The 10956-nt window shown below is 52.0% G+C and overlaps 1 protein-coding gene across 3 annotated transcripts; it reads left to right on the top strand.

The window, feature by feature from the left end:
* Nucleotides 1–19: 19 nt before the first annotated feature.
* Nucleotides 20–10741, top strand: slc9a5 (solute carrier family 9 member A5). Of its 3 annotated transcripts, none has more exons than XM_077562714.1 (16): nucleotides 20–1077; nucleotides 2961–3263; nucleotides 3373–3536; nucleotides 5409–5487; nucleotides 5576–5753; nucleotides 5946–6166; nucleotides 6237–6439; nucleotides 6664–6753; nucleotides 7653–7723; nucleotides 7904–8030; nucleotides 8114–8205; nucleotides 8609–8735; nucleotides 8817–8966; nucleotides 9060–9129; nucleotides 9646–9780; nucleotides 9908–10741. In XM_077562714.1, exons 1-16 carry the CDS (start codon nucleotides 846–848, stop codon nucleotides 10408–10410), a joined length of 2745 nt encoding a protein of 914 aa, XP_077418840.1. In that variant the 5' UTR covers nucleotides 20–845; the 3' UTR covers nucleotides 10411–10741. The 3 variants fall into 3 exon arrangements, with proteins under 3 accessions (XP_077418840.1, XP_077418838.1, XP_077418841.1); XM_077562712.1 differs by having other exon boundaries at nucleotides 9592–9780; XM_077562715.1 differs by lacking the exons at nucleotides 9646–9780; nucleotides 9908–10741 and having other exon boundaries at nucleotides 8834–8966; nucleotides 9060–9133.
* Nucleotides 10742–10956: the final 215 nt, after the last annotated feature.

The following is a 10956-nucleotide window of genomic DNA, read 5'->3' as shown; positions in this document are numbered from 1 at the left end:
AACATTCAATGTTCCAAATGGACCAAATGAAATCTTTCCGCGCTCGTCCTCAATAATGATTTGATAGCTTCAAAAAGAAAATCTTTTCCAACTCATCTCACGCAATTGCTTCGTTTCGAATGCGAGTCGCGACAGAAATGAAATCCAATTTGCGTCAACATTTTTCCAAAGGTTGGGAAAAGAAAACCTTGGAAAAGCACGTCAGACTGGACTCGACTCCAAACAGTTGACATTTTCTTGAAGGAGTTGAAAATCCAACTTGAAGAAGATTTGGACTTCAGGTCCAAGATGTCCGCCGCCGCTCACTTGCCACTTGTCTGTCGATGCACTTTTGTCGCATTTATTTTCCATCCTTTTCCCTATTTTCAATTCTTTCTGTTTGATGGACGCAAACGGGAAGTTGACTCGTACCTTCATTCTTTTTGGGAATGTTTTTAGACTCCGCCTTTTGTCTGCGCGCCTCTTTTGCTACTTGGGAATGTTTGAAGGTACGTCATTGTGTTGTTTTTTGTCTGTGAATGCGCGCGCGCGTATGCTAACAGGTTAGCATATTTCTATTCCGTGTGTGTGTGTTGTCGGCTTGCGTTTATTGTAACGCGAAGACGCGTTTAGTGCGCGTGTTCGAAGGCTGGCGTCGAAATGAGCGCGAACTTTGCCGAGCGGCGGTCGGGAAGGAGCGCGGACGGATTTGCACGCCTGACGGCTGTGACGTCACGGGGTGGGGAGGACGCGGCCGGCTCACGTGACTGGTCGGCCCCGCCCCCACCTCTGCTCACCGGTGGCTGGCGTTTATAAGCGGCGGCGGCGGCGGCGGCGCCGAGACGCCCGGACGACGTGGCGGGAACATGCTCGCGCTCGCGCCCTTGCACGTGCGCCTCATCGCGCTGCTGCTGCTGCTGCTGCTGCTGGCGCTGGCGGCTCCCGGCACCGGGGCCGACACCGGAACCCCCGAGGAGGATGGGAAGCACGACCACAACGCCGGCGGCGGGTACCGGGTGGTCCAGTGGGAGTGGACGTACGTGCAGACCCCTTACGTCATCGCCGTGTGGCTCCTGGTGGCCAGCGTGGCCAAGATCCGTGAGTACTTGCTGACGTCACGCAGCATGACGTCAACATGGTCCTAATCAAACAAACTTGTTGGGGTGAAGCGTGATGAGTCATGTTTCCGGTTTTGGGCTTGTTGCGTGCTGGCCACTTGATTAGGTACACCTCTCCTGATTCGGTCAAGTCACCTCCTGCCTTGTCACGTGACGCCGCATCCCAAAACTAGAACTTGGGAACTTGTCTGATGCGGGTTCAAAGTGGCCACCGCAACCGCTTCACATCAACATGACTGCTTTTTCTTTTTCTTTTCATGCATTACAAATCAGAAGTTGACATATTCCAAATATGTGGCTCAACTTATTTGCATATTCATGAGCTGCATCGACACCTCGCTTTTGGGGGAGTAGGTGTGTTTGTCACGTCACGTGACTCACATGTTTGCATAAAAGGGCAGGATGCGAGGAAAAACAGGTGGCCACCAAAAATGCAAAAAAAAAAAAAAAACATCGCTTTGTCAGTAGCAAAAAATCCAAGTAGCAAAAATCTGCGGCTGATTTGAGGCTTATGATAAAGTTAAATGTTTCTTTTGGAACGCTACAAGGATGACCTTTCACATTGCTCGCCAGCCGCCATTCGACGTCACGACGCACGTAAATAACAATGGCGGCGTATCTACGAAATGTATTCGACTGGAAATGATCTTTGAAAAATGAATCTCATAGTTATGTTATGTTCAAGCAAATAAAGAATATCCAGCAAACTTGACAGTCGGACTTCCTTTGAAACATCCGTGAAGACCTTTTATGAAGATTTCTTTTTTCTTCTTCCGAACAATTTTGACCTTTTCAAAGATAACAACTTGTGGGAAAGATGAAAAAACACGAGTAAAAGGAATTTGATTTTCCAAATGAAATTTGCTGTGGTGCGTCTTTTACATTATTTAGCAAATATTCTCAAATTCAAATAATGATGACGACGACGACGACGACGATGACGACGACGACGATGATGATGATGATGACAATGATGATGACGACGATGATGATGATGATGACAATGACGATGATGATGATGATGATGATGACGATGACAACGATGATGATGATGATGATGATGATGACGATGACCGTGACGATGATGATGATGATGATGATGATGATGATGATGATGATGACGATGACAACGATGATGATGATGATGATGATGATGACGATGACAACGATGATGATGATGATGATGACGATGACCGTGACGATGATGATGATGATGATGATGACGATGACAACGATGATGATGATGATGATGACGATGACCGTGACGATGATGATGATGATGATGATGATGATGATGACGATGACAACGATGATGATGATGACGATGATGATGATGAGGATGACGATGACCGTGACGATGATGATGATGATGATGATGACGATGACGACGACGATGATGATGATGATGATGATGATAATGACGATGACAACGATGATGATGATGATGATGATGACGATGATGATGATGATGATGGCGATGACAACGATGATGATGATGATGATGATGATGACGATGACCGTGACGATGATGATGATGATGATGATGATGATGACGATGACGACGACGATGATGATGATGATGATGATGATGATGACAACGATGATGATGATGATGATGATGATGATGATGATAATAATGACGATGATGATGACGATGATGACGATGATGACGATGACGACGATGATGATGACGACGACCGTGACGATGATGATGATGATGATGACGATGACGACGACGATGATGATGATGATGATGATGATGATGATGATGATGATGACGATGACAACGATGATGATGATGATGATGATGATGATGATGATAATAATGACGATGATGACGATGACACCGATGTGGCGTGTCAGTGTTCCACCTGCCGCAGCGTTTCACCGCGGTGGTTCCCGAGAGCTGCCTGCTGATCCTGTTGGGCCTGGCGCTGGGCGGCCTGGTTCTGCTGGCCAATGAGAAGCAGCTGTACCAGCTGGAGCCCGCCCTCTTCTTCCTCTTCCTGCTGCCCACCATCGTGGGCGACGCCGGCTACTTCATGCCGGCGCGCCTCTTCTTCGACAACCTGGGCGCCATCCTCACGTACGCGGTGGCCGGAACGCTGTGGAACGCTTTCTGCACCGGATTCGCACTTCACGCCGCCAACCTGATGGGGCTCATCGGTCAGCCACCGCCGCCGTTGCCGCCGCCGCCGTTGCCGCCGCCGCCGTTGCCGCCGCCGTTGCCGCCGCCACCTGCCGCTAATGTACGTGTGTGCGTGTACGTTGTCAGACGAGCGCGTGCAGGCGGGCCTGATGGACTTCCTGCTGTTCGGAGCGTTGATCTCGGCCGTGGACCCGGTGGCCGTGTTGGCCGTCTTTGAGGAAGTGCACGTCAACGACATGCTCTTCATCATCGTCTTCGGAGAGTCGCTGCTCAACGACGCCGTCACCGTGGTGATGACACGCACGCACACACACACGCGCCGGCGTTTGTGACGGTTTGACCTCAGTCCCTTGTTGCGCTGCCGGCGGGTCGCAGGCACGGCAGACCTGCCCCGCCCACTTCTTGTTTGACTGTCATGTAATGAGCGCTTTTTATTCATCTTTTTTCCTGGCTGGCTTTCCCGTGCCAAAGGTCAAAGGTCTTGCTTCCCATCATCAGACTTTGCAATTGATCCAGAATGGCGGTTTGAGGTCAACCTGCAAACGTTCGGGAACGTTTTTTCTGTGCCGAATGGCTTTGCCACAAGTTTGTCGGCCGACATCGTCTTGTGGCGCACGCAAGCATTTGTCACCACCGGGACTTCCTGGTGCAGACACTTCGATGTTCCAAGCGGCGGCACAAGGTCCGCAGGAAGGCGAAGCGAGCGAGTCAGCATGCGGAGGATTCCGTAGCAAGCGCGACCTTTCCGCCAGCGGCCTTAAATCCCGGTGGCCATGGAAGAGGGCCAGGAATGTACGTGGAGCCGGCGACCCGGACCGTGACATTCTGATGGAGCCCGCGTATTTACGAGTTCTTGGAAGAAGTCGTCTACCTCCCGCAGGACTCGACCGTCTCCCTGCTGGCAAATGGCAAATGCATCATTTTCTTATTTGGGAGTCGTTTGCGTCACGCGGAAATCTGCCAAGCGTCCCGGCAAACACTTGACGAGGTTTCGAGGAAGTCTCCAGTTTCAAGCTTCAAGGAAGATGCAAATCATTTAGTCTTAGGAAAAGTCCAATCTTGTCCAACCTTATCAACGCGCTCATGCACTTGGCCAGACGAAGTTGGAAGTTGGATTGGATTTTCGTGTGAGGTTCGAGACAGAATCCGACCTGAGTTGAATTTGAAGAGGAAACCAGATCTCGGAGAACCTGACGATGGCCACGCGAGTCTCCGCTTGTCGCGCGACGCCTCGCGGTCATTTCAATCAAGGCTGTTCCATTTCTCGGGAGTCCCCAGTGGACACGGAGACGCCGCCTGAGAGACGTCACAAGCCGGGTTGGACTCCGAGAAGTCAACATGTGGCTTTTGTGTCCCATGCTTGACGCTCGTACAAGCTTCCTCTATGGATTGCGGTCCGGCTGTTGATGAAGCGGACCTCCTTCCGTCTCCGTCCGCCAATCCTGGGACATTTTCGCACCATCGAGCACTTTTATCGGCGGCCGGCCGTTTAACGATTAAACTTTTGAGCAGATTAGCCTCCCGTCGCTAATCCTCATCAGAACTCCGAATATGAGCTAATCCCACCAACAAGTGGACCAGAGTGACCCGATCCACAGCGGCTTATGTCAAGAACCGAGACCACGCCCGTCCTGTCACTCACGACGGCTGTCTTTGTCCGGCGGTGGGCACGTAAGTCCATTCCCGTCAATGACGACGCCCACCTTTCGCTTAGCGTACAATGACGGCAAGCCTTGAAAAAAGACACCCGCGGAGCAGCGAGAGAAGCATGATTACTTCAGTGGATGGCGGTGACCACATTGGCTCTTTGTCATTCCGCGTTTGCGTGTTTGTGAGGCTCGGCATCGCCAAAAGGTGGGCATCGTCATTGACGGGAAGTGGCGATGGACGGATGGAAGTGCCCACCTCCGGACACATCAAATAGGAAAACAGCATTAGCATTAGCCATTTCCTGCTAGCAAATACGTGTTGAATTGTGGGTAATTCTTTATTGGCAACTCTTTTCCACGGGATGTGGATTTGTTTTGTGGATTTGTTTTGTGGATTTGTTTTGTGGATTTGTTTTGTGTTTGCCTTCATTTGTGTTTATTAGTTGTGTACTTGTCTTTGTTCTTTTTTTGTTTGTCTTACTTTGTGCATTCATGTTACTTTGTGTGTGTCAGGTGTTGTACAAAGTTTATATTTCCTTTGTGGAAGTTGGCGTGGAGAACGTGCAGACGGCCGATTACTTCAAAGGAATCGGTGAGAAGAAGAAAACGAGGAACGAGGAACGTCCAAGCACTTCAACTAATTGGCCCGTTTTTTTTGTTGCTGTTGTTTTTTTTGCTAGCGTCCTTCCTGGTGGTCAGCGTGGGCGGGACTTTGGTGGGTCTGGTCTTCGCCGTCCTCCTGAGCTTCATCACGCGCTTCACCAAAAAGGTTCGCATCATCGAGCCGCTCTTCGTCTTCCTGATGGTCTACCTGGCGTACCTCACCGCCGAACTCTTCTCGCTGTCAGCCATCTTGTCGTAAGTCCAAAACTCTTAGCAGCGCGACCTTGGCTTGACGAATGCTAACAACTACGGCTGCAATTTTAGAAAACGATTCCCCTCTCGATGATTTTTGCCCGACGAACAACTGCTGTTTTTTGTACTAGTGAGCGCTAAAGACCGCCAGCGACTGCAGCGAATAACAAATGTCGCGGCGTCCGTGCGCTCCAGAATGACCTTCTGCGGCATCGGCGCCAACAAGTACGTGGAGGCCAACATCTCGCAGAAGTCTCGGACCACCGTCAAGTACACCATGAAGACCCTGGCCAGCATCGCCGAGACCCTCATCTTCATCTTCCTCGGCATCTCTGCCGTGGACAAGTCCAAGTGGGCCTGGGACACGGGCCTGGTGGCCTGCACCCTCATCTTCATCTTCGTCTTCAGAGCCGTGGGTCGGTGCTCCTCTCCCGCCGTCCCGCGGACCTCCCGTCTCCACAGGCTGACTTCCTGCCGCGTCCGCAGGTGTGGTGGGTCAGACGTGGGTCCTGAACCGCTTCCGTCTGGTGCCGCTGGAGAAGATGGACCAGGTGGTGATGTCCTACGGCGGCCTGCGGGGGGCGGTGGCCTTCGCTCTGGTGGTCCTGCTGGACGGGCAGCGCGTCAAGGCCAAAGACTACTTTGTGGCCACCACCATCGTGGTGGTCTTCTTCACCGTCATGTTCCAGGTACCGCCGAGCGAACAGGAAGTGGGCTAAAGCTAGCGCAACCGCGTGGAGGCATTTCTCCCGCAATGTCGACATGACGCAACACGTCACGCGTAGCCAACAGACGGCGTCCCGCGTGACGGCCGACGGTCGCTGGGAACATTTGGGCTTATTTCAACATCACGGAGACCACAATGTTGTGTTTTTCCCTCCCTTCTAAGTCGGTGTGTGTGCGTGTGTCGTAGGGTTTGACCATCAAGCCGCTGGTCAAGTGGCTGAAAGTTCCTCGCTCCACCAGCAGGAAGCCCACCATCAACGAGGAGATACACGAGAGGGTCAGCGTGCGTGCGTGCGTGCGTGCGTGCGTGCGTGCGTGCGTGCGTGCGTGCGTGCGTGTGTGACACAAACTGCCGTCGTGGAGGACGACATTTACTGGCAAATGCCTTGAAAGAAATACGTACAAACATATTTGTGTATTTGCAAGTGCGCGCCAACGGACTTGGAGGCTAAATGCTAAAAACGTAGCATTTGTGCTTATGGACTTGAACAAGTCCCAGAAAAAAGGCTTTTTTGTTGTTGTTAGCAAGTTAGCTTACATGAAACCAACATGTTGGAAAATTAAGTCAACATTTTTTCTTAGTGATTTTCCCCCATAATTCCACGGGGTATGCAAATGTGCAGGTCATGACCCCGTGGCTTTATGGGAAAAACGCTACGTTTTTAGCATTTAGCCTACAAGTATCTTTCAAGGTATTTAAATATGTTTAAACATATTAGCCAGTCCAAAATGTATGAGTTACTTTAAAAACTGTAAATATTTATTCATAAACATACAATTTCTGAGTTTATAAAAACTTGTTTGAAAAATGGTTATTTTGTGATCAAAAATCTTTATTAGGCTTTATTTTCAAATAAACAAAAATTATAGAAACTTTGGATCAATTTCAAACTAAATTGTTGTTATTTTTTCAATTTCATACAAAGAAATAGAGTCATGTATTGATGTAAGCCCCACCCATTTTGTTAAGCCACGCCCACCCCTGGTTAAACCGCGACCATTTCCGGTTGATGCCACGCCCACTCCCAAATACGGATACAGATCATTTAGATGGTCGATGCGCTTCGTGCTGTACTCGCTCATCCCATATTTTCTACTCCGCGTCGGCAGTTGCGTACTTCATCATCATAATAATAATAAAAAGCAGTGCTGGTCTGTTGTGCGTGACGTGCTCAGGCGTTCGACCACATCCTGACGGCGGTGGAGGACATCGCAGGCCTTCAAGGCTACCACCACTGGAGGGACAAGTGAGTGACACGGCGGCGCCGGAGCCGTGATGTCATCTTGCCGTCGTGATGTCATCTTGCCGTCATGATGTCATCTTGCCGTCATGATGTCATCTTGCTGTCGTGATGTCATCTTGCCGTCGTGATGTCATCTTGCCGTCGTGATGTCATCTTGCCGTCATGATGTCATCTTGCCGGCAGGTGGGAGCAGTTTGACAAGAATTACCTGAGCAAGCTTCTGCTGAGGAAGTCGGCGTACCGCAAGAGCGAGCTGTGGGAGGCGTACCAGAAGATCAACATCCGGGACGCCATCAGCCTCATCGACCAGGTAGGCGGGAGGCCGGGCCGGGTGACCTCCGGGTGACCTCCGGGTGACCTCCGCCTGACCTCCACCTGTGCGTGTGTGCGCAGGGCGGGAACCTCCTGACCTCGGCCAGACTCTCGCTGCCCTCCATGACCAGCGGCGCTTCCTTCCCGGACGCCTCCAACGTCACCAACTACTTGTGAGTCGCGTGACCTCCGCATGACCTCCGCGTGACCTCCGCGTGTGTTCTTCGTCGGCTTCAGTCAACCTCGAATATTTATGAAACAACGGACACGGAAGAAAGACAAGAGACTTGGATTGTCTTTGCTGGCGAGGAGAACTGACAGAGACGTGCTCAGTCACAACCTCCGACCCGCACGCGCTAGCGAGCCCTCGCTTTTTATTTTCAACAACAAACAACAAAATGTTTCAGTCCTGATCTTGTGATAACGACACAGTTCCTGTTCTGCAGCGTTCTCGTGTTTGCCAATACTTATATGAGTAAATATGGGATAACTTGTACATTTGTTCTAACATTCTTGTTCAGGAAAACTGACATCATCAATCAAAGTCTTTTTTTTTTCTTTGTTGTTTTTGTTGAGGCGTGAGAACGGCAGCGGCGTGTGTTTGGACCTTCAGGTCATGGATAACGTTCCTGGCGGGAAAGTGGAGGAGGCTATGGAGACTCATCATGTCCTCGCAGAAAACCTCTACAAACCCAGGAGACGGGTGAGGCGCTTGCGTACGCACACACGCGCACGCACACACGCGCACGCACACGCCACTGTACGCCTTTGTGTGTCTGCGTAGTACCAGTCGCACTACAGTCGTCACTTCATGCCGGCGGGCGAGAAGGAGCGTCAAGACCGCGAGGTTTTCCAGAGGAACATGAGAAGCCGCATGGAGACCTTCAAGTCCGGGCGACACAAGCGGCACAAGAAGGAGCGAAGCGTCAAGAAGGTCAGGCCGAGGTCTCGGCTCGGGGCTCGCCGTCCTCGCGGGAAGTCCCGTCGTCCTCACTTGATCAATCAATGACGTCGGCTGATCCCACAGCGCCGAGCTTCCGACGCCAAAGACGACGCCGGCGACAAACCCAGAAGAAACGTCAGCTGGCCGGGCAAAGGTAACGCCCGGCGCATCGACCTCCACAAACTCAGGGGTCAGGGGTTCAACCCAATTTGACCTCAAGTCAACCGGCCAGTGTAAAATCTTTCATCAAAATCACTGATTGATGGTTTGATTTACATCATGACGGCTATAAATCGACGACATACGATTGATAGTAGATTGATGTCATTATGGACTTACGATCCACCCGCAGCCGTCATTAGCATTTATAGCATTAGGCCTATATAGCCAGATGCGGGATTTATGACCCCACAACACCCACCTGGGTAGATTTATGACCCCCAGGCAACTGCCATTATGGACTTGATCCACCTGCAGCCGTCATCAGTGACTTCATTGATGTCATTCAAAGTTAAAGGGTTCAAATAGCACTCGTTGCCGCCTGAGTGGGCGCAATGTGTTTGATTTCAACTTCAACGCTGCCTTTTGTTACGTCGCTCCTAATTCTGCAATTCAGCTCCGAGCATGTCTCATCTGGATGTGTGTGTGCGCGTGTGCGCGCGCACGTCAGACCCTGTGGTGGTTCCTCTGGGCTCAGACGGAGACGAGGATCAAGGCGAGTGTTCAGACGCTGAGAAGGAGGAAGATGTCGGCATCACCTTCATCGCTGTCAAAGCGGAAACTCCCAAACAACGACCGCACTCAGGTACGCGCACGCACACGCACGCACACGCACGCACACGCGCACGCCCACGCACACACACGGTAGCGTGCTTTCTGGCCTAAGCGGGAGCAGCAAAGGCCACACGATGTGTGTGCGTGTGTGTCCTCAGTGGCGGCGGTGCCCGCCGGCGGGGACACTCATCTCCCGTGGAAGGGCGTCGGCCTGCTGTGGCCGCCGCCCTGCGTGTCCCTGGAGGCCACCAAGGTGATCCCGGTGGACCTCCAGCAGGCGTGGAATCAAAGCATCTCGTCGCTGGAGAGCGTCTCGTCGCCGCCGTCCGGCCCCACCGAGCCCGTCCACCCTCGCGTCGGCGCCCTGTCTTGGCGGGCCGCCCCTCGGCCGGTCTCTTACACGCCGCCGGGCAGCGCCACGGGCAGCTCCGTCCCCGCCGCGCCGTTGCCGCCGCCGCCGCCTGAGTCCGAGCGCGTCACGCCGGAGGAGGACGAGGAGGACGAGATGAGGCCGCTCATGCCGAGGCCGCCGCCTTTGCCAGGCGTCGCCGGCGCCGCCTCGGGCAGGCGCAGGAAGCCCTGCGTGTACCTGAGGAGTTTGGTGACGGCGCCCCCGCCCATCAGCGAGGAGCCGCGCGGCCGAGGCCCCACCCAGCTCTAAGCCGCCGGCAAATGGGGAAGCCTGGAAGCGCGCCGACGCTCACTTGCACGCGTCGTGTCAAAATGCGCAGATTTCCTCCCGTCATGGATGCCGTACCCCCAACAAGCGGCGGCTGCGTAGGGAAATGCCACACCTCGCATTGCGCAAGGCTTGCCCGCCGATTGCCGGCAATAGCAAAAATATCAGCCAGTCCCCCAGGAAAGTTCATCGTTCTCCACAAGATGGCGGCCAAGCACACAATTTGTCCAAATAGAGATGAGCTCTTTATAAAAACAGAAGAAGAAGAAAAATCGACATCGATTGAAACATTTCCCCCCTCAAAAAAATCGTATTTTGTCCATTTTTCTCTCTTCAACAAATATTAAAGGATTTCAAAGTCTTTTCAAACAATCAAATGTTTTGCCTGTAATTCATATCTTTATTGTTGTACAAGTTAAGGGGCCCGAACAGTAGGGATTTTATTCATGAGCTATTTTTTAAATCAATTAGCCAATGAATGTGCTACGGGAATTTATTCTGCCAGATATCGGAATTGGTGTCGGCCTC

This window comes from Vanacampus margaritifer, chromosome 4, assembly GCF_051991255.1.
Source record: "Vanacampus margaritifer isolate UIUO_Vmar chromosome 4, RoL_Vmar_1.0, whole genome shotgun sequence".
In the NCBI taxonomy this organism is placed as follows: Eukaryota; Metazoa; Chordata; class Actinopteri; order Syngnathiformes; family Syngnathidae; genus Vanacampus; species Vanacampus margaritifer.
This window is presented reverse-complemented; position numbering and strand designations above follow the sequence as displayed.

Excerpts from the sequence above, each read along its gene's own strand:
- slc9a5 (XM_077562712.1), top strand. The coding sequence starts at position 846 with ATGCTCGCGCTCGCGCCCTTGCACGTGCGCCTCATCGCGCTGCTGCTG. Across the intron at positions 6,167-6,236 it reads CTTCGTCTTCAGAGCCGTGG|GTGTGGTGGGTCAGACGTGG; the intron begins GTCGGTGCTCCT and ends CCGCGTCCGCAG. Across the intron at positions 6,754-7,652 it reads ACGAGGAGATACACGAGAGG|GCGTTCGACCACATCCTGAC; the intron begins GTCAGCGTGCGT and ends TGACGTGCTCAG.